The sequence below is a fragment of the Anas acuta genome, chromosome 17 (genome assembly GCF_963932015.1).
Source record: "Anas acuta chromosome 17, bAnaAcu1.1, whole genome shotgun sequence".
NCBI classification, from domain to species: domain Eukaryota; kingdom Metazoa; phylum Chordata; class Aves; order Anseriformes; family Anatidae; genus Anas; species Anas acuta.
The window spans coordinates 5529482-5550567 of NC_088995.1; the positions used below are offsets into that span (position 1 = coordinate 5529482).

Consider the following 21086-nt stretch of genomic DNA (forward strand, 5'->3'; position numbering starts at 1 on the left):
CATTACTCCATCCTCCAAATGCACCATGCCCCCCCATTCCACCACAACCCCCCCTTGGCCCCCCATTACCCCATGCCCCCCATTGCACCATAACCCCCTGTAGCCCCCCAGTGCCCCATACCCCCACAGCCCCGTGCTCCCCATTGCACCATAGCCCCCCATTGCCCCGTGCCCCCCCCCTTTACACCACAGCCCCCCCTTGCTCTCCCATTGCCCTGTGCCCCCCTCTTGCACCATAGCCCCCCATTGCCTCTCCCACTGCCCCCCCCATTTCCCCATGCCCCATTTCCCCATGCTCCCCATTGCACCGTTACCCCCCCATTGCCCCCTATTTCCCCATGCCCCCCCATTACATCACAGACCCCATTGCCCCCCCCATTTCCCCCCATCACCCCCCCATTTCCCCATGACCCCCATTACATCACAGCCCCCATTCCACCCCATTTCCCCCCATTTCCCCGTGCCCCCCATTGCACCACAGCCCCCATTTCCCCCCCATTTCCCCCCATTGACCCCCATTTCCCCATGCCCCCCATTGCCCCCTATTTCCCCGTGCCCCCCATTGCACCACAGCCCCCATTTCCCCCCCATTTCCCCCCATTGACCCCCATTTCCCCATGCCCCCCATTGCCCCCTATTTCCCCGTGCCCCCCATTGCATCACAGCCCCCATTCCCCCCCATTGCCCCCATTGCCCCCCCATATCCCCGTGCCCCCCCATTCCATCACAGCCCCCATTCCCCCCCATTTCTCCCCATTCCCCCCCCATTTCCCCCCACTCCCCCAACCGCGCCCCCTCCCCAGTTTCCCCGCAGCTCCGCGGTGCCGGTGCGGTGCGCGCGTCTCCGCGCGCGTCCGTGCGCGGGGGCGCGCGTGTGCGGAGGGGGGGGGTGCGGGGAGGGGGGGGGTGCCGGGGGGGGGTCGCGCGCGGAGCGGCGCGCAGCGAGCGCGGCCCCGCGGTGTCGGGAGCGCGCCGCCCCCGCCCCCGCCCCGCCGCGCCCGGGGGGAGGCGGCCGCGGCGGCGCGCTGAGGGCTCGGTGGGCGCCGCGGGGCCGCGCTCGGGGCTCGGGGGGGGGGGGGCGCCGCGGGGCCGCGCTCAGGGCTTCGGGGTTTGGGTTGGGGGGGGTGGGGGGGGGAGTGCGCGCCGCGGAGCCGCGATGCTGCGGGCGGCGGAGCGGGGCTGAGCTGCGGGGCGGGGGGGGGTGGGGGGCGGGGAAGGGAGGGGGACGGGGGACGGGGAGGGGGGGGGGGGGGGCCGAGCATCGGCGGAGGGGTGGGGTGGGGTCGGGGGGGGGGTGGGTGGGGGGCGCGGCGAGCGATGGATGAGGAAAACATGACGAGGAGCGAGGAGCAGCAGCAGCTGAGTTTGCAGAAGGCGCTGCAGCAGTGCGAGCTCGTCCAGAACATGATCGACATCAGCATCTCCAACCTGGAGGGGCTCCGCACCAAGTGCGCCGCCTCCAACGACCTCACGCAGAAGGAGATCCGCACCCTGGAGGTAGGGGCCCGGCGAGCATCCCCCCCCCACCCCTGCACCACCACCGGCACCAAGCCCCCGGTCCTTCCCCAGCTCTGTTTTTCCTCCCCGATCTCTCCCCCCCCCCCCCATCCCCGCACCACCACCCCCGGGCATCGCAGCGGGGCTCCCCCGCGGCGCTGCGCTGCGGTGCGGAGCGGGGTGCGGAGCCTTTTTTTTGGGTGCGGAGCCTTTTTGGGTGCGGAGCCTTTTTGGGTGCGGAGCCTTTTTTTTTTTTGGTGCGGAGCGGCCGAGTGAGGCTGCGCGCTCTGCAGGTGGCCCGAGGTGGGACCGGTGGGAGCCGAGCGCTGCTCGCCGGGAGCGGCCCCCGGCCTCCGCATCCCCCCTCCCCGCATCCCCCAGCCCCCTCCGAGCTCCTTCCAGCAGCCCCCGGCCTGGCCGCAGCGCCCCGCAGCCTCCCGGCCCGCATCCCCCCCGGCCTGGCCTCGGCCCCCCCCCCGGTTCCCCTTTTTCCCCCAAAACCGCCTCCATCCCACCGAGCAGCAGCCCCCTGCCCACCCGCAGCCTGCCCCCAGCTCCTGCCTGGCTGCGGGAGGCCAGCATCCCCACCAGCATCCCCCCCAGTATCCCCCATCCCCACCAGCATCCTCTCCAGCATCCTCCATCCTCACCATCACCAGCATCCTCGCCCCCGGCTCCTCTGCCGCAGCCTCCGGCCTCCCCCGGAGGCACCCAGGGGGAAATCCTGCACGGCTCCGGCGGCCCCCTGGGCCAGAGGGGTCCCAGAATTTGCAGCGGGGGGACCCCATCCCTCTCCGCGGTGAGAGGGGTTTGAAAGGGGTTTCTGAAGGCTGGAAGCATCCCGGCTCCCTGTACCCCACGCACAGGCCTTGGGGCCGGATCCTGCGCAGCCCCAAGGCCTCCCCCTGTGCAGGTGCAGCCCCTGGGAGCAGAGGAGGGGATTTATTTACTCCAGCTGCTGATTTTCAGAGCTGGGGAAGCAGGGAGGCTGCGGCCGGGGGGATTCCGCTTGTTTTTTTTTTTGGCTGTTGCTTTCCATCCTGGTGCAGAACCGAAATATCGCGGCTCTGAGGGCGCGGGGCCAGGCACCGCGGTGGCCAGGGATGCGGTGCCACCTCCTCCCGTGGGGTGCTGCAGCTTCTTGGGGTGCTCTGCAGCAGGGGGATCCCCCCCATGTGCCTCCCTAGTGGGCTCCGTGTCCCATATATGCGCTGTGGGGTGGGATGCGCTGCGCTCCTGGACCTCTCCAAGCCGGGCAGTGTCCCCAGCTGCCTCCTGGGGACAGCAAGCAGCAGTTTTGGGGCGTGCAGGAGGATTTGGATGATGCAGGACAGCGGGATTTCATCCTGCGTGGTCGCACCCACGTGGTCCTGCTTGGAGGCCCGGTGAGCGCCCCGTGTTCCTCCTGCTCCACGTGTGGGTTGGCACTGCTCACGAGTTCCCACCTGCCTCTTGCGGACTGGACCGATGAAGATGATGGAGATGAAGAGCGCGGCGAAGCCATCCCCTGCAGGGATGCTGCGTCCCCACCTCCTGTGTGTGGACAACACAGGTTTGGAGGTGGCTGGGGGAAAACCCTGGGAGCTGCCCCCGAAATTCTGGGAGGTGTCTGCCCAGCACCAGCCCGCACCGAGGGACAGGAGCCCCAGGAACCCCAGCACCTCGTTCCCTTCATCGCCCTGTCCTGGGCTCGGCTCTTCTACCCCTTGCACAGAAATCAGGCAATTTCCAGGAGGGCAGCGACGATGGGTGGATCCGGGGCCGGGTTCCCAGTTTGGGCACGTTGGCGTGGGTCCGGCCCGGCTCTGGGGACCCCAGAGACCCCGGCCACGTTGTCCTGGGTTTCCACCGGCGTAAGCAGGAGCCGAGCGTGGCCCTGAGCCGCCGCCACCGCCGCGTCCCAAGGACGTGACGCAGGTGCGGAGGCACCGCTCGGCGCTGCTTCCCTTCCAACCCAGCTGCAACAGCGCAGGGGCGAAGCCACCGCCGTATTTTTTGCCAAATCCTGGTTTTGCAGCATTCAGAGCGGTGCTTCTGCTCGTTTATTTTGAATAATTTTGGGGTACATGCGAGTGCCCATCTTCCCTGCGCCGCGGTTGCGCAGGGAGCCGGTAACTCCCCGGGATGCAGCGTCCCTCCTGGATGGGTACCGATGCCCGTGGCCTGGGCTCGGTGGCAGCGCTCAGTGCCAGGAGGTTTTTAGGTCCTGCCTGCACCTTGGGACAGGCTCCAGCCAAAACCAAGGCAGTGGCTGCAACCAAAATGCTGCCCAACGCTGCTCTGCCCACACCTGGGTCCGAGCAGCATCGGAGCAGGGAGCGCTGGCTGGGAGTGAGCGGCTCTGTTCCCCTTCCCGAGCTTGGCACTCTGGCTTTGCACCCTAATATTTGGGTTTTGGGGTGCTGCAGGGCCATGGCGAGAGCTGGAGCTCGTGGGATCTGACTGAAAGGGTCCGGCCCTGGTGCTGATGGATGCAAATCGTTGTGTTTGGGTTTAACACCCTGCCGTGGCGTTTGAGTGGGGGAGAGCATCATCCCCGTGGAGAGGGGATGCTGCGGGGTGGACAAAGCTTGGGTGTTCAATGATTTGGGCCGAGAGCAAAGGAGAGAGGGCAAAAATAAACCAGGGGAGAGGAAGAACGAGTGTTTGGCTTCACAGGGAAGTTTTGCTCAAGTGACCACAAAGTGGCCGGGTGCTGGGGGCAGAAATCCTGCCGGTGCTCAGAGCGTTTGAAGCCCGATGTGTCCGATCTCAGAGCAGATGCCAAGACCCCTTTTGGTGTTAATTTAACCCCGGTGCACCGAGCTGGAGCAGGGCTCAGCTCCATGCACTGCTCGGGGGTTTGTTGCTGGGAACTCGGGGCAGCTCGGGTTTATTTGTGGGAGAGCCCCAGGGAGCGTTGAGCAGTGCTGGACATAAATGATGCGCAGAGCCCGGGGTGGCGTGCAAACCTTGCAGGGCTCCAAAGAACCTGGAGAGGGAAAGCTCTTGGCAAACACCCGGTGGCGAGGTGTTCCCCGGTGCTGCCAGGCACATCTGCAGTAACAAGCCCTTGGGGGAATCAGGGAGGAGCCATTGGGTTTGGGACAGCGTCTGCTCCCCGCTGCCAGGCACCAGGAGAGCGAGGGTCCCAGTTCCTATCCCGTGGGAGCCTTCTCCCATCGAGCTGGGGCTGCCCCGTCCCAGAGCCTCTGAATTTGGGAGTATTTTCCCCGCTGAGCCCTGCGTGTGTCCAAAACGCGTGCGCTCCATGGGCATGGTGATGTTTGGCACAGCCAGACCCCACAGGGAGGGGATTGACATTGACCTCGTGCTCCCGCAGGTGGATTTTCTGCCACCTTTCCCAGCCCCCAGGTGGGGTCAGTGCCACCTCTGTCCCCGCTGCTGAGCCGCCCTCCCTCTGGGTGCTGGCACCCGCTGGGTGCCTTCGCTCCTCATGTTTTGGGGTGATGCTGCGGGGTGACCCCAAAAGGGCTGGAAGTCCCCCGTGCAGCTCAGGGAGGTTCTGCAAGCAGCAGAGGTGGTCGCAGCCTGGCCGCTGTCACCCAGGGTCCCAAGGGAGTGACATGAGTGGGGACACCACTGCTGCCAGCCCTGCTTTTGGGTCCTGCTGCAGCAGGAGAGGCGGCCAGCGGGCACGTACAGCCCCCACGCAGGTACGCACGTATATAAAAAATGCACACAAATAAAATGCACGTGGACAGGTACAGCTCCATGCAAGCACCGTATATACACCCGTATTTTCCCATACAGGGCATTACAGGCTCTGGTGTCCCCCAACCACCTGGGGCTCGCACCCCGCAGCTAGCAGCACCCCAACACTTGTCCCCAGGCGCCCTCCTCGCCCAGCTTCCCCTTCCACAGATGGGCAAAACGAGGCACGGGAAGGCTGGAGGGGGCCACACAGCACCAGGATTGCAAGGCAGGATCTGTTTTTTTTTTGGCAGAGGTGTGTTTAGCACCTCCCTGCCTGGCAGGGCGCGGGGATGGCCGAGCTGTGGCTTGGTGGCACCGGGAGCGAGAGGCGAGCGTGGCATGCTGTCCCTTCCAGCCCCTTCCCTTCCCATCCCAGCTTGCCAACATGAGAAGTGCTTTTGGACACCTGGAGGTGTGCTGAGCTTGTTTGCCCATGTGGAAATCCCCATGGGATGCTCCCGCAGCATCTGCATGCGCCTGGGGCATGGGGTACCCACCTGCGCCCTCGTTTGCGCTAACGAAGGTGCCTCTGCTCTCTCTCAAGGGGCAGGTGGTGCTCATTTCCCCTACCTGGAGCTTGAAATAAAAGCGTGCCTGCAGGAGAGCTGTAGCTTTATGCTGTTTTATGTGGGAGCATCACCCCCATCCTTTTCCTGTGTGCCTTTGAGCCCTCCTGTAGGCTCAGGGCAGCTTTGGGGTGTGCCTCTGTGCCCCCAAACTGCTTGAGCCCCACTGAAGGGAGAAAAAGGGGCAGGGTGCTCCCCAAACCCTTCGTGCTCCCTGCTAGGAGAGCAGTTTTGTTAAAAAGCAGCCCCAGGGGACCCAAAGGTGATGGCTCCAGCTCCTCCGGGCCATGCTGAGCCCTGGCAGGACTCTGTACAGTTTCCCCTATGATTCTTGGTGACCTCTCCATGGATTTGCTTCAGGCATTAATTTTTGGCGATAAAACCCCATTTTTGAGGCCGTCAGACCCGTTGGGCTTTGGCACTCGGTGCGCCCAGGGGAGGAGCCCCTGGCACAGGGGGCTGGGTCCCTGCAGGGTCCCAGATTTTGCTTTTTCCCCCCAGCTGTTGCCGTGAATCCCTCCCCAGGGCCGGGGCTCCCTCTGTTCCAGGCCGTTGCGATGTTTTGCTTTTGGCTCATCTATTTTTGGGGTGGCGAGGCCGCGTTTGCGGGCACTGGGCATGGGCACAGCACCATCTAGCGCTGCCGGCGGCGGGGAATCTCCCAGCTGGAGAGCAGGAGGGGGAAATCCCAGCAGGTTTCCAGCGAGCAGGGCTCTGCTCCACATCTCCGAGAAACCAGGCCAGTCGCTCAGAGGCTTTATTTCGGGAGCTGTCAGCCTGCGCTCGCACACACGGCGGTGGCTTCGTCCCTGTCCTGGGAGAGCTGTGGGGATGCTCGGCCGGGCAAAGGGGTCCCCACACCCGGTGGCTGTGGGGTGCGCAATGGGGTGGGAGGAAGGGGCTGGTGGGGCTGGGTGTTTGTAGGAACAGGGAGCGAACGCTCGGACCCAAAATGTGGGGTGCTTTGGGTGGTCTCTGCGCCAGGGTTGGGTACGGCGGAGGGGAGCGCATCCTTTGGGTGGTGGGTGGGCAGTGTGGGAGAAGGGATGTCCCTGTCCCTCCTGTCCCCTCGCCCCCTGCAATGGGGTCTCCAGGGGTGAGGGCTGGCAGCCTGCAGAGCGGAGACACTCAGGGTTGGGGGAAAAAGGAGAAAGGTGGGAAACGGCCCCCTTGGAGACCCAGCTTGGGGAGGGGGAGGAAAAAAAAAGCTTCCACGGGGCTTTCCCCTCCTCTTCCAGAGCAAGCTGGTCAAGTACTTCAGCCGGCAGCTCTCCTGCAAGAGGAAGGTGGCGTTGCAGGAGCGCAATGCCAAGCTGGAAGGCTTCCCCCAGCTCCTGCACTGGTTCCGCATCGTCGACATCCGCAAGGAGGTGATGGAGGTGAGGCGCGGGCACGGAGCGCATGGCCGGGAGGTTTGCTGTGGGATCCTCGAGTGAAGTTTGGCAAGAGGGCGGCATTTCCCAGGATGGAAAATGTCTTGGAGCAATATTTTTTGGGCCACGGGACCCCTGTAGCAGGTCGGGGTTGGTGGTAGAGAGCGGGGTGGGGAGGCAGGGGGACCAAATCCCTTCTCTGCATGGGAAGGTGCCGCGAGGGAGGTGCTGGCTGGGTGTCCCCGTGGCTGTCCCTTGAAGCTGGGGACATCTCCCTGCTGCTTCTCATGTAGGATGCATCCACCAGGTCCCCCCAAAAAGCTTTGGCCATGCCCGGGGTCACTTCGAGCAATGGGTGCAGCTGGAGGCTGGCACCCCGATGCGCTCAGAGGAAGCTGGGGGTGACGGGGCAGGATTTGGTGGCAAACCCCGATGTCCCGGTGCTGAGCGGGGTCTGGATGTGCCTGAGACCATCCTGAGGCTCAGGCTGTAGCATCTCCCGTGCATATAGGACAGAGGGAAACTCCAAATAAATCCCCAGGAGGAGGGTCTGGCTTCTTCCCTGTGCACCCCAAGGCACTGAGTTATCAACAGATGCCCCAGGACGTTTTTTTTTTTTCCTTTTTTTTTTTTTTCCTCACTCCTGGCAGGAAATAGCCCCCGGGCAGCTGAGCCTGGAGGAGCTGCTGGAGATGACCGACGACCAGGTCTGTGAGACCGTGGAGAAATTTGGGGCCAACAGCGAGGAGTGCGCCCGCCTCAACGCCTCCCTGTCCTGCCTGCGCAGCGTCCACAAGTCCGGTGAGTGGGCTCCGCACCCCATGATCATGTCCTGGGGGCACCGCTTGGGTTTATGATCCTAAATAGGGCCGGGAGCCCCTATTTGTGCCCCCAAATCTGGGCGCCAGCAGCGGGCATCACCCGCACCCTCATGGGGGCTGCTGGAGAGGGAGGCTGAGACCCCCCAGGCTCTCCGCAGCGCCCCTGCTCCAAGCAGGGTTATTTTATTTTTATTTTTTTTTTAATTTTTGGAGGGATTTGGGGAGGGTTTGAGGGCTGCCCCCCCCCAGCAGCAGCAGCCAGCCGGGGTGCGAGGCCGGCGGGTGCCCGGGCGGTGGCAGCAGAGCTCCGCGGGAGGGGCTGAGCATCCTCGGGGCTGGCAGCCGGCTGCAGGCAGGGTGCGGGTGGGATGTGTCTGTCCGTCCGTCCGTCTGTCCTGGGGGGGTTTGGAGCCCCCCAGGCCCCCCTCCGCAGCTGCTCCCACCCCTCTGGTGCATCATTTCGTAAGGCATCCCGGGGGGATGAACCTGGTCTGCACAGCCCCCCCGCTGCGCTCCCCAAATCCAGCCCCCACCTCTCCTCCTGCTCTGTTCCCTTTGGCATCTTCACCAAATCTGTCCAATATTCCGATAATCTCCCCAATAATCCCTGTCCGTTGAGGGAATTCCCTCCTGGGAAATGCACGTGGGCCTTCAGGACCCCCTGCTGCATCGTCCAGTGGATGGCACGAGCCGGGTCCGATGGCCCTGATTTTTTGGCAGGTCCCAGGTTTTGTCCCCAGGCAGCGTTTTTGTCCCCCAGCCCATCCAAAAAGGGAAGAAGGGATGGGGCTGCCACCAAAAATCTGTGGGTTTTACCCCTGTCCGGGTGTAAAACCCAGCGGGGAGGGAAACAGAGCGGTCAGCAGCATCAAGCCCCACGCTTTGGGGTTTTGGGACTGGGTCAAGCTTTGGGGTTTTGGTAGCCAAGGGGCTGGGGATGCTCACTGGGGGCCAGTGGGTGAAAGTGGTGCTGAGCTCTCGGCTCCCTGAGTCTGTCTTAGCTCCGAGCAAAGCCAGGGACAGGCCCAGCCTGGAAATATAATTAGCAGGCAGGTCGCTGCCTCTTTAAAACATCATGTCATTTCTTTGCGAGCGCGCCGGTGGTCGATTTGGAGGAGCCGAGATTAGTATTAATAAAGCAGGAATAAGGCACGGTATTAACCTTTTCCATCAATCTCTATTTATTGAGTTGTTAATTAGGGACAGCTAATTTCCCAGGCCAATTCTCCGTGGGCATGGGGGCTGGGGAAGGAGGGAGGGAGGAAGCAGGTCGCTGGGCGAGCGCTGGCATCGCGACGGGGTTTGGGAACGGGGACCCTTTGGGCAGCTCCACACGTGTTGGAAAACCCCCTAAAAAAGCTCACGGGCCACAGGAGTTACTGTATTGAGTACAGCGAGCAGCGACCCTATATTAAACCCCGGCTTTATGGTGTTAACAAGCCCGGATTGGATTTTTCTCTGCTGCGAAGCCGCGCGCCGGCAGCAGGATTTTATTAGCAGCCGAGGCGTCGCGCTCGGAGCAGGATTAATTTAATATTAAGGAAGAGCCCAGCGGTGCCCCCGTGGCTCGAGGAGGTGATTGATGGTCCTACGGGGAAAAATGATCCCGTGCTGGGCATCTGTGGGTCCTGCTGGCCTCGGGAAGCGGGGTCAGGCAGGGACAGATCGGGTTGGGGATGGGGAAGGGGCCGTGGGGATCGGTCCAAAATTCTGCCTGAAACCTGCTGCTTGCGGGGGAAGCTTTGGCTTGAAGAGTGCAACTCGTAAAAAGAAAAAAATCAGGTGCAGAGAGGAGAAGGGGGTGTGAAATAAAGCGGTGAGCATCCTTGTTTTGGGGTGAAGCTGAGGGCTGCCCCCTTGGAAAGCCGCAGCACCCACGGTGTGGGTGTGCAGAGCTGGTGGGACCACGGGGGGTGGCACCGGGCTGCAGTTTTGTGGGTTTTGGCTTCCCATTTGGTCCTGGGACTGCTGATTTGGGGGAGGGAAAAGGGCAGGGTGAGGGCTTTGGGGACAGCTCTGTCCCTCGGGAAGAATTATTCCCTGGGTCTTGCATTGCCACAGGGGGATCCCGTGGGGTCTGAGGGCAGAGCACGAGGGTGTGGGGTGCAGTGAGCGTGCACGGGGCTGGCTGTGTCTGCCCCATATGAGCCCCTCCGCTCACCTGCAGCCCGTGCCCTCCTTGGATGTGATTTTGCCCCCATTGAGTGATGGGGACAGAGGTGGGGACAGAAAACCCCTCGCTAGGTGGGCTCGTGCATCCAGAACATCCCAAAGGGGATGCTCGGCTGCTGGCTGGTGCTGCACTTATGGGGTCTGGGTGAACATCTCGGTGCTGTTTGCCATGGGGTGAGGAGACTGGCGGGGACACATGGGGAGGAAAAATGTGATTTTTGTGCTCGCTGATATCCCACGTGGAACCCCCCTTGGGCAGAGTGGCGATAACACCTGAGGGAGCCCCCGGAGGAAGCGGGGTTGCTCGGAGGAGCCAGGAGGGCTTCACGCACTGCAGGAATAAGGGCTCGGGGATTTTGGGATTTTTGCCTCTGAAGCACGCTCTCGGTTGAGCCGTATCCCGTCGAGCAGCGTGCTTGGTACCTGCGGCGTGTGTGGAAGCCGCTGTCGAAAATACCCTTCCCGTGCTGATCCGTGGTATTTTTAGCCCTGACGCACCCAAAAAATGGCTATTTTTGCTCTTGGGAGCATCATCCATGCTCCGACACGGGCAGCCAGCGAGAGAAAGGGCAGCCGGAGCCGGGGGGGATGCGGGAGCGGGACCCCAGGTCGGCTTCCTTTCTCCTTCCTTAATTACCACTAATTGCTGCTGGAGGTGGCGGTGCAGGGCTGCAGCATGCGGGCAGCGCGGAGTTATGGAAATCCATGCACGGGGAGCAGCCGATGGGGGGCTCCCTGATTTGCACACATGCACGCAGCACAGCGCCGTGTTGCAGGGTGTTTAATGGGGACGGGGGGGTCGGGAGCTCGCAGGAGGATTAATTCCAAGGCCTTGCACCCCCAGGGGTCTTGCAATTCCTCCGGCTTTTGGTGCGCGCTGTCCCGAGGGGCTGCAGGGTGAGGCTTTCCTATAGGATTGCCACTTCTGCTGGCTTTATTTTCTGCTTCAGGAGGACAATTCAAAATAAAAACCAAAACACCAAACCCAAACCTCCTCAGCCCCTTTTCCCCTGGAGCTTTATCAATCTAATCCCAAAGCTTCCCATTCAAAAGCCTGCTCCTCTTTTATTTTTCATCCTCGCGAGCTCGAAATAAAGCATCCCCCCCTTGAAAAGGCACGGGTAGATAACAGGACAGGCAATTAATAACCCAAAAAGGGATGGGGGAAGGAGCCTTTTTAAAATAAAGCGATTACATTTTTTATGCTGGTTTTCTTAGAGGTGGCGATCAAAAGAAGCCGGGGCGGGGAGCTTGCATCCGCTCCATCACCTTGGCGCTCTGAAGTCGGCGCCGACAGGTCTTTACTCATCTCTGCACCGGTGCAGACTAATAATTAGGAGCTGAGAGGAGCCACACTTAATATTTTTTTTTGTATTTTCCCCCCCTTTCTGTAAACTGAGTGAATGGGAAGGGGTGGTAGCGCTGCCATGGGTCCCCCATCCCCAGCGGTGCTTTGGGGTGGTGGGGCTTGGTGCTTGGGGGATGCACCCAGATCCCCCCTTGTCCCCAGGGACTTGGGGTGCGTTGGGTCCCACCGGGATGGGGAGGGGGGTCTGGGTGTCACAGCGCATCCCCCACATGGCTCTGTGTGTGCTCTGTCGCAGGAGGCAGCCTCTCCAAGCAGGATTGGACCATCCAGTGGCCCACGACGGAGCCGGGGAAGGAGAACCAGCCGGGCTGCGCACCAGAGCCCGTGCAGTGGATCCGCACGCACCTCTCGCAGAGCCCCAAGCCCCCCCCCAAGTGTGCACAGCACCACTGCCACGCCGGCTCGTCCCACGGCCCCCTCTACACCCACGTGGACCGCCTGACCGTGGAGGGCCACCCGGGGCTGTGCCCACCCGTGGAATCCGGCCACCGCTCCCTGCCGCCCTCCCCGCGCCAGCGGCACGCGGCTCACACCCCGCCGCGCACCCCCAACATCGTGACCACCATGACGCCCCCCGGCACGCCCCCCCTGCGGCGCAGGAACAAGCTGAAGCCCCCCGGGACGCCGCCGCCGGCGTCGCGCAAGCTCATCCATCTCCTGCCCGGCTTCACCGCCCTGCACCGCAGCAAATCGCACGAGTTCCAGCTGGGGCACCGCGTGGACGAGGCGCACACCCCCAAGTAAGTGGGTGTCCTGGGGGGTGGCCCCGTGCCGTGCAAAAAAGCAGCCTGGGGCTTAAAATGTTGGGATTTGGGGTGATTCTATTTGGGTATCCCATCGAGGCAGGGTTTGGAGCATGAGGTTGGGGAGCGCTTTGTGGATGCGGCACATGGTGGGGATGGATTTGGTGAGTGGGGTGCTGTGGGGCAGCTCTCGTGGGGCAGCTGGGGGGCACCCAGGAGATTCGGGGGTGAAGCTCCCCCGTGCCACTGCATGGGTCTGGGTGCTGTGGGGTTCTGCCCTGCAGTGTGGGATCTGTCAGAGCTGCTCATGGCTGTGAGAGAGAAATGGGAAAAATCCTCTTTTGGCCGAGATGTGCGCGCTTTCGACACCCCTTCCTACCACCCTCCCCAGGGCCTTTTCCATGTTTCCATGCTCGGTGCTGTCGCAGCACCAGCTCCTGCTCTGCGCCTCGGTGCCTGCAGAGGCTGCTGCAGTGCAGGGAAAGGGGCTCCCTCCTTCACGCTCCCTCCCTGGCCCTTTGGGGACTTCTGGTGGCCATGCCCATACCCCACTGCTCCGTGCCATAAAGGGCACCGTGGGCAGCTCGTTTTTTTTTAGGGGGGAGCCCTGCGCCTTCTCCCCAAGAAGAAGCTGCTCTGGAGAGCAGCGTGCCACCCAGGAAATCAGAAATGTTTTTTGCATGGGTTTTGATGTCCCCATCCCCGTGATGTCCCCGTCCCTGTTGCCCTCATCGGTCCCTGCCTGGCCTCTCTGGTGTCCCCTGCCCGCTGCCACCCCGGTGATGTGACTTTAATTCCCAGCCCCTGGCCACCAGCTGCAGCCCAGGGGAATTATTAAACTCAATTAATAGAGGGAAGGGAGCAAGTGTTAATAGGGCTCTGTAGTGCTGGTGTCCGATGGGGGGCTCGTCGTGTCGGTGCGGAAGGACCCGGGCTCCCCAAAGCTGCTCGGAGAGCCGGGGAGGTTAATTTTCTCTAATGGCACTTAATGATTTTCAGGATGCAACCAGTAAATCCTGCTTTCTAATCCCATTAGTGTTTGAGGATAGCAATTAGCACATTAAAGAGGCAGCTTCTTGCTTTTTCACCCTCTCCTCTAGCAGAGCAGTGCCGAAGTTGGAGCCGTTTCGTACCCCGGGTGCAATGGATGCTGTTTTACTGACCCAGGGCAAGAAGTGGCTTTTTTTGGGGTCTTTTATCAGCCAATTTTTATCTTATGGCAGCGTCCATGCAGACCGCTGTCTGGTGGGACCCATCCAACCCCCCGAGAAGGATGCTGGTGCCCTTGGGGTCGTTATCTCCTCACCTGGCGTGTCCAGGGGGAGGTTCCAAGCAACCTCGCGAGGTTCCTTGCAGTTTGTGTTTCAGAGCTTATTTCTAGGGCTCAACCCTTCTCTATTCTGAAGCCTCCTGAAGCAGGGGTTAAACTTCCTGAGCTTACAGCCTCCGATTTTCCTGCGCGGAGCCTCCAGCTGTTGACCGTAACGCTGGGGTACGGAACATTACTCCTAAAAAGATCCCCTGGCTTCCATAAATCCACAACCCATAAACATCTCATGAACGGGCTCGAAACGGAAACAAAACATTTAGAGTGGCTGATAATATAATGCCCATTTAATACCCCATGAATTCCACGGGCCATTTAAATCTTCCATGGATAGTTAATGATTATTCATCAGCCAGGAGTCAAGGGAAAAAAAAAAAAACACCCAACACCAAACAAACTCGGAGTGGAAGGTCTTAAAAACCCACAAGTTGGGGAGCACGAGGCAATATGGCTAAAGGAGAGCAGCAGAGCCCCTGTGCCAAACCTTGGAGGTTTTTGGAGGCAGCCTCTACCCCGGGGTGTCCTTCCTGGGGTGTCCTGCCCCAAGGCTGCCTGCTCCTAAATCCATGGGAAGGGGAGGTGACCCCAAATCTGCCTCCACTTCCCAGCCGTGGTGCCTTTGCCTCGCTGGAAGCTCGGGGCCTCTGCAGCCTCCTGGAGTGGCCTCCAGCAGGAGGGGAGGATGGAGACATGTCCGTAGGGGATTAAAGCAGTGTGGTTTTTGGGGTGTGTGAGGCTGGTACGGCTCAGGGCAGCTTTATGCGGGGTGAGGAGTTGATGTATTCATTTGGGGAGGTCTCCTTGTGCTCTGTCTTTGTGATTTCATTCAGGGCATCGCTTTGGGTAGGGTTTGGTGTTCTGGTGGACAGTCTGACCAAAGCCATGGGTCCATCACCCTCACTGCTGGTAGCTCTGTGGATGCTGAGGCTGGTTTCAAGGCTATTTTTATTAACCTGGGTGGGTGAAGATCTGCCTCGTACTTGGTGCCAGAGCACACATCCATTTTCTCTCTCCCTTGTGTTATTTCCAGCTCTAGCCCTGTCGTTTCCTTCTGTAGCATCTAGTGCCACCCAGCACTCAAGCTCAGCACCTCCTGGGCTGTGCGTGGTGGTTTCTCCGTCCCATGTCACAGAAATCCCCCTGAACAGGGCATCTCCTGTGCCACTTGTCCCTGAACGAGCTTCTCCAAAGGCTCTCCTGTGCTCAGCATCATTACTGCTGAGTGCAAGGCCAAGGCTTTCACCTGCAAACTCACCCAGGACCTGCACCACCTTGGCTGTCCCCACGTTGGCCACGTTTTGCTTGGAAAAAGGACCCTCTGCTCCCATCCTGGCTGCACGCTGACCCAGCTGCAGCTCTTTGTGGGCATGGGGTGAAGCAGATCCCACCTACCTGGGCCCCTCGGGCACAGAGGAAGGACCCAACTCATCCCGGTCCTGCAGAAATTTAGGGCCAGGGTCTTCCCCACAATCCCCTCCATACAGAGCAGGGACTCTGCCAAACCATGCAAACCATTCCTCTGTGGTATTTTAGGTGTTTTTTCTCACCTGGTGTGCTGCCCCGAAACACAGGGACCCGCCTGCTGCTCCCGCAACACGGAGAGCGTTGCGCTTGGGGAGCTGGGGGAGCAAAGCGAGCAGCACCTCTCTGCTCCCAAATCATCTTCCTGATCAATCTCGGTGCCTTTGATGAGTCAGGGCTGTGGAGCCGTGTACGGGTTCTGGATTGTCTCCAGCCTTCTCGAAGTACGGCTTGCACACCGCGTCTTGACAGTGACGGGTAGCCTCCGTAACAAACTGGCGCTCTGCTGCAATTATCCCCCTGCTCTGGGCTGTGGCGCTCCTCAGGTATGTCATTAATGTTAATTACTGCTGCGGTGCTCCATCAAAAGGGGCAGGAGCGTTAAGATGCTTGGGAGAGAAACTTCTCACCGTGTCCTTTAATGAGAAGTCGAGCCTCCTTTCGCCACTTCGGGAGCGAGGAGCGTGATGCTGAATTTAGATAAGAATTAGCGCCTGGGGGACGGAGGGGAGGCAGCAGAGCTCCTGCTGCAGGCACCGTGATGTGATACGCAGCCTCCCGGCCTCGTGGAGGACACGGAGAGCCGGAGGCTGTGGGTGGTGAGCAGGAGATGTGCCGACCATCGGCTGTGAGGCTCCTGGGGGCCACGCTCGAGCTCCTCCGTGCTCTCCGTCTCCAAAATGTGGCTCCATGGGGAGGGCATGAAGTTCCCTAGCCTCTACCCCGTGTAGCTCACATGTACCCGAGTGCTCTGCTGACTTCCTTGGAAGTTAGGAGATGAGGTGGGAAGGAGAGCAGGCTTCCCAAAATGCCGTCAGCTCTGCTCTGACTCCTCCTTTTGAACCAGAGCTCCCCAAACTCTCTGCGCCCCGAGTGTTCTCCGGCTCACCACACCCCGAGGCAGCCTGCAAGAGCCCGCAGAGGAAAACTGTCCCTAGCTTCATCTGAGATGAAAGGTTTGCAGCTCTGTAATTAGCGTAACGAGCCTTTACCTAGGGCTGCCCAGCTTTTTGCCCTTCCTCTGCTTCTTTTTTTGGGAATTGCCCCCTAAAATGGGTCCATCTCATCTGGCGGGGGCGAAGCCACCCAGCGCTGGCTGTGTGCCCGAGTCCATCGGCTGACAGACCGTGGTCCTCGTGTGATCCTCTGAGAAACCTAAAGGTGGAAATGAAGGAACCAGAAGGGCTTAACGAGCAGCAGGAGCTCCTCGAGGAGCTTGGCAATTAGCTCCCCGTGCCGCTCCCGCAGCACCCGCACCGCCGAGCGCCAGTCCCAGGGGGGGGCGCGTTGGGCTCCAGCTCCCTTCAAAGAATTTCCCGGCTTTATGCTGCACGAAAAAGTTCTGCTTTGTGCTCCAAAAAGAGAATAATAGATCAGTAAGACTCGAACCTCAAAATCCATGCGTCCTGGGGAAGTGGGGACGGGCACTCGGATAAATATTTAACTGGCAGGGCTTTGATATGAGGAACCGGCTTTTCCTCTGGCCGGAGGAGGAGATTTTTGTTGCCTCTTACAGTAACGAGGAGGATAAATGTAACATCTGGTAGACAGTCATTTTTTGGCGATATCGAGCTACTATTGCGTAGTGCTAGCTAGGTTCTGGGTGTGTGATGGAGAAATCCTTCTGCTCAGCCAGCCCAGGCAGGTCCAAATAACCCCACTGCCTGTCCCACTGCAGTCACTGGACCCCACTCCTGCATTTTTAGGGGGCTTGCTTTTTGCCAGCAAGGCTCAGGGACGGAGCAGAAGGGGCACTTCTTGCAATTTTTAATGCAGGAGCTATAAAAAGGGGCTCTCTTTTTTATTTATTTTTTTTTTTTTTTTTTTGCTGTTGCCCATCCATGCTGCTGCCTGGGTTGGAGGCGGCCGCATGCCCAGGCAGTGCCTGCCGAGCTCCCCGCTCTGATTTAATACAGAATATCGTGCAATTAAGCCAGTCAAAAGGCCATAAATCTTCCAGGCTGAATCCTGACCGAGGCCGTGCGCTTCAGCCCAGACGGCAGCGAGCTTTAATCCTTTGCAGAGAGCTCACCGAAATGCCGATGATTTTCTTTCCACCCCCCCCTATTTCCCTTCCTTTAAAAGCATCGCTCCTGTTGAAATTGGAGTGTGCTGGAGAGGAGCAAAGCGGTGAATAAAACACAGCCTGGCGCAGCCAGCTGCAGGGGCAAATCACCTGTTTCTGCTAAATCGCCTCTTTTAATCTTTGTATTAAAATAATAACGGCGGCACGCTGGCGGAGCAGGTATTTATCCACCCTATTTATCCAGCGCATTTACGCAGCTATTCTCTCCCTCTTTCATTTCGGAGGAGGGGCAGAGAGGAGCTGGGGGTGCTGCTCGTGAGAAGGGGGGGACCTGTCCTCGTCCCTGTCCCTTTTCAGGGTGCCCTGGGAGCTTTCCCAGCACCTGCTGCTCCGTGCCACCGCGCGTCCTCGCTCCGCGCATCCTCGCCCCATCCCTTTGTCAGGGCCCTATAGATCCCATCCCCGAGCACCTGTCAAACCCTGCAGAAAGCCGTGACGGGCCTTTTGTCCCGCGTGTCTGCTCCCGTTTGTCACCGCCTGCCGAAACCCTCTATTTTCTCCCCGCAGCCGGTGACGAGCGGTTGACGGATGGCGCGCGGCGGGCGGGGACGCGCCATTCAGTGGGGACTGACACCTGGAGGGATGCGCACCGAGCGCCGCCTGCCTCCTTTTTTCCTTTTGGAAAACGAGCCCGTGTTTAGCAAATTCTTGCAGGGAATGATGTCCCCGATGGTCGGTGTTCATCTCCCTGCCAGGGTGAAGCCGAGGGTTTGGGGACAAACTGGGGCGGTGATGGGGAGGGGACAGGTAATGGAGCTGAATTGGCAGAAGAAATAGTTTTGGTGTTCAGATTTGGGGTTCTCCTCCCGGTTTTGGGGTGGCTTGGGGAGGAAGCCGTTGTCCTCGTGGTGGTGGCTGTCCCTGGGTGATGCCATGGTGTCACCCCAGGGTTTCTCCCCCAGATTTTGGGGACTTTGAGCCGAGAGGGGAGCGCTTGGTGCTCCTGTTTGTATCCTACAAAGCCTTTAAGCCACCCTCCCAAACCCAAATGGGGATACTGAAAGCTCCCTGAGCCCCTTCTCTGTGCCTTTCCAGCCTCCCCGAGTGCTGCTGGAGTCTCATTTCGGAGTCTGTCCAGCTGTGACCGGAGGACAAGTGTCCTCGTGGTGTGACGGCCACGGGCCGGGCGCTATCGCTGCCATCTAAATAGCCTCCGCCACGCTTCCCGTCACGCCGTGTTTGCTCCTCCAGCAGCACGGCCCTATAACCACCGGGCTCTTACCCCAGGAGCCGTACACCTCGCCTTGCACCAGCATTGGGGTCTGTGCCCCGGCAGCGAGGGCGCTCCCTTTTGGCACAAGCAGCCCCAAAAGGAACCCGGGGGCCACGTTCCCACGAGTGTGGAGGTGGCTTCAGGGCTCTCTTACCCCTCCCATGGGGTTGGTTTGGGGTCGGCCACCCTCACCCCGTGCCTGGTATCAGGATGAGTGGGATCTCAGCATCTCCCCCGGCAGGGAAGGGTGTTTGGGGTAAACAAGTCTCAGCCGGAAAGGAGCCTCTCCGTATCCTCGGCACGGCGCTGCTGACCCGCAAAGGTCGGTGTGTCTGTCTGTCTGTCTGCGGCTGTCAGGCTGTCAGCTCCCTGGCTCGACCAGCCCCGACGGGCCAGGAGGAGGTGGTGGGGAAGCAGAGGAACCACGCTGCTTCTCAGGGTGCCAGGGGTTTGTGCCGGTTTCCCCAGGAGGATGGGGTGGCCGTGCGCCGTGCTGCCTCCTGCTCCATCCTACAAACCCGTCCCCCAGAACCCAGGGGCACTGTGGGGGTCCCTAATGGGCAGGATCGTGCTGTCCCCAGTTTTGGGGTGCTTGGGGGGGTCACAGCAACACCTGCAGGGGAAACTTGTCCCTGTGAACATCCCTGTGAGGATGCCCCTGCTGCAGCACCCCGCTCCTCTCCTCGACTTTGCTCCCTGACCCCCTTCTTTGGGACAGGGAAGGGGACCGAGGCTGTGGTCCATCTGGTGGGGCAGGACCCTAGTGGGTCTCCGTGCGGGGTCAGGGATTTTGTGTGTTTTTATTATTCTTTCTTCTGAAGAAGCAGGGAGAGAGGAAAAAAATCTCTCTCTGTCCAAAATCACTCATCCTTCCTAATAATGAGAGCTGTCACCAGCCCTGCTTGGCGAGGAAATGATGCTCTCGGTAAATATTTGGTCTGGAACTGATTTATGGGTGGAAAAAAATGAGATTAGTGGCTAATCACCGTGCTGCAGGAAGCTCTTTGGGCCGAGCACAGGGGGGCTCGGGGGGAGCCGCACTGGGGGTGCTCGGACCTCTGGGTCCCCGTGAGGAGGTTGGGTGGGATCAGGTGCAGGGGTCGGACCGGCTCTGACCTTGGTGCTTTGTGGATTTGCTTTAAGGGACGGGGTTTTAGGGTCAGGATCGGTGCAGGGCACGGCCAGCACTGACCGCTGGTGCATCGCATCGCCGCAGCAGTTGTGCGCGCGGTGCACCCGAAGAAGTCATTAGAGAGCCCCTAAAAGCAGCAGCAGCTTTTTCCTGTGCAAGGAAACAATTAGCTTATTAGAGGGCGGGTTAATTCTCAGATGCTAACGCGGGCTGGCGAGCACAGCGTGGTCATTTCCTACCAATTGGCAGGGCCAGATGCCCCGGTGCTGCGCAGGGGGATGCGCGGCTGGGGGGGGCAGCTTCGGTCAGCGCTGCTGGAGCAAAAGGGCAGAGCGGGGCCTGGGGCGCGTGGAGGAGCGTGCAGGTGCTCGCAGGGCAGCAGCCGATGGGCACAAAGAGGAAAGTTTCTGGAGAGAGCAGTGCTGGGGGTTATGCTCTCCTGTCCTCTGCTGCAGCAGAGCTTGCAGCATTGCGCAGGGTGGCGTGGGATGGCATGGCATGGCATGGCATGGCACAACATTTAGTGATATAGCACGGTACAGCACGGCGTGGCACAGCATTTCTTGGCGTGGCACAGCATTTCTTGGCATTGCACGGTGCCTGGTTTAGCTCCGGGGCCAGCTGCTGTGGGTTTCCCTCCCGGGCTGCGGCTGGATGCGCCCAGCTGTTGCTGTTGCAGAGGTGCCACGGTTCGTTCTGCTCCCACATTGGTTTTAGTCTAATTAAAATGATAACGATGTGGCCAGGAATCAAAGGCAGCAGACTGAGTAAGAGGATGAAATTCAGCTGCACGTCGATGCTAACTGTGCCATCGGTCCCGGCGCTGTGACGAGCACAGGAGGTCCCCTGTCCACAGTTGGACCATGATAGCCAAGGGCAGTTGCTCAGAAAGGGTCTTTCTGCCCCAAATCCTCCACCAGGGCTGAGCTGTCTTTCCCAGAAGTAGCTTTGGGCACAGCAGCTGGTGCTGCTCTCCACATTTTGTTATTGCAATGTGACGGGGATGGGAGCTGCTGGGCCAGTGAGGTTTCAGGGACATTTTGGGACCAGCTGACCCTTCCCAGCCAGAGCTCTCCAGTGCAGTTAACACTTAACACTTTATGAACATTCCCTTTGTTTTTTGGATGTCAGGGAGGGATTAAGACTTCTCCCAGGGCCGTGGGTATAATTATCACTAAATTTACAGGGCGGCGCAGCGCCTCACCGGGCGAGCATCGCTCCCTGGGGAGCATTGTGCGAGCAACCCCCCCCAGTCCCTTGCCCCTCACTCTCCTCTCCTTTCTCTCCCAGGGTGAAGAAGAAGAACAAGCCCTTGAACCTCAAGATCCACAACAGCGTGGGCAGCTGCGAGAACATCCCCTCACAGCGCTCCCCGCTGCTCTCCGAGCGCTCCCTGCGGTCCTTCTTCGTGGGGTACCCGCCGTTCCTCCCCTCCACGCCTCCCGTCCACACCGACGCCACCTTCTCAGCAAGTAAGTCCCGGCACGGCACCGCCGGCGGGCACACGGGTGTGCCGTGCAGAACCTGCAGACTGGAGGCCGTCCGTCTGGGTAGGTGCAAAAGCACCGCG

At 60.4% G+C, this 21086-nt stretch overlaps 1 protein-coding gene across 4 annotated transcripts in view; it reads left to right on the forward strand.

Annotated features, from left to right (window-relative positions):
* The first annotated feature begins 1279 nt into the window (after positions 1-1279).
* Positions 1280-21086, forward strand: part of KSR2 (kinase suppressor of ras 2) — a 56339-nt gene continuing 36532 nt past the window's right edge. For 3 of the 4 annotated variants that reach the window (XM_068653638.1, XM_068653641.1, XM_068653639.1), the window contains exons 1-5: positions 1280-1497; positions 6998-7138; positions 7783-7933; positions 11730-12234; positions 20807-20988. In XM_068653638.1, coding sequence (XP_068509739.1) covers positions 1318-1497; positions 6998-7138; positions 7783-7933; positions 11730-12234; positions 20807-20988 — 1159 coding nt within the window. In that variant the 5' untranslated portion in view covers positions 1280-1317. Of the gene's footprint in view, positions 1498-2093; positions 6630-6997; positions 7139-7782; positions 7934-11729; positions 12235-20806; positions 20989-21086 lie in introns of those variants that run through there. The other variant, XM_068653642.1, reaches the window with a different exon arrangement.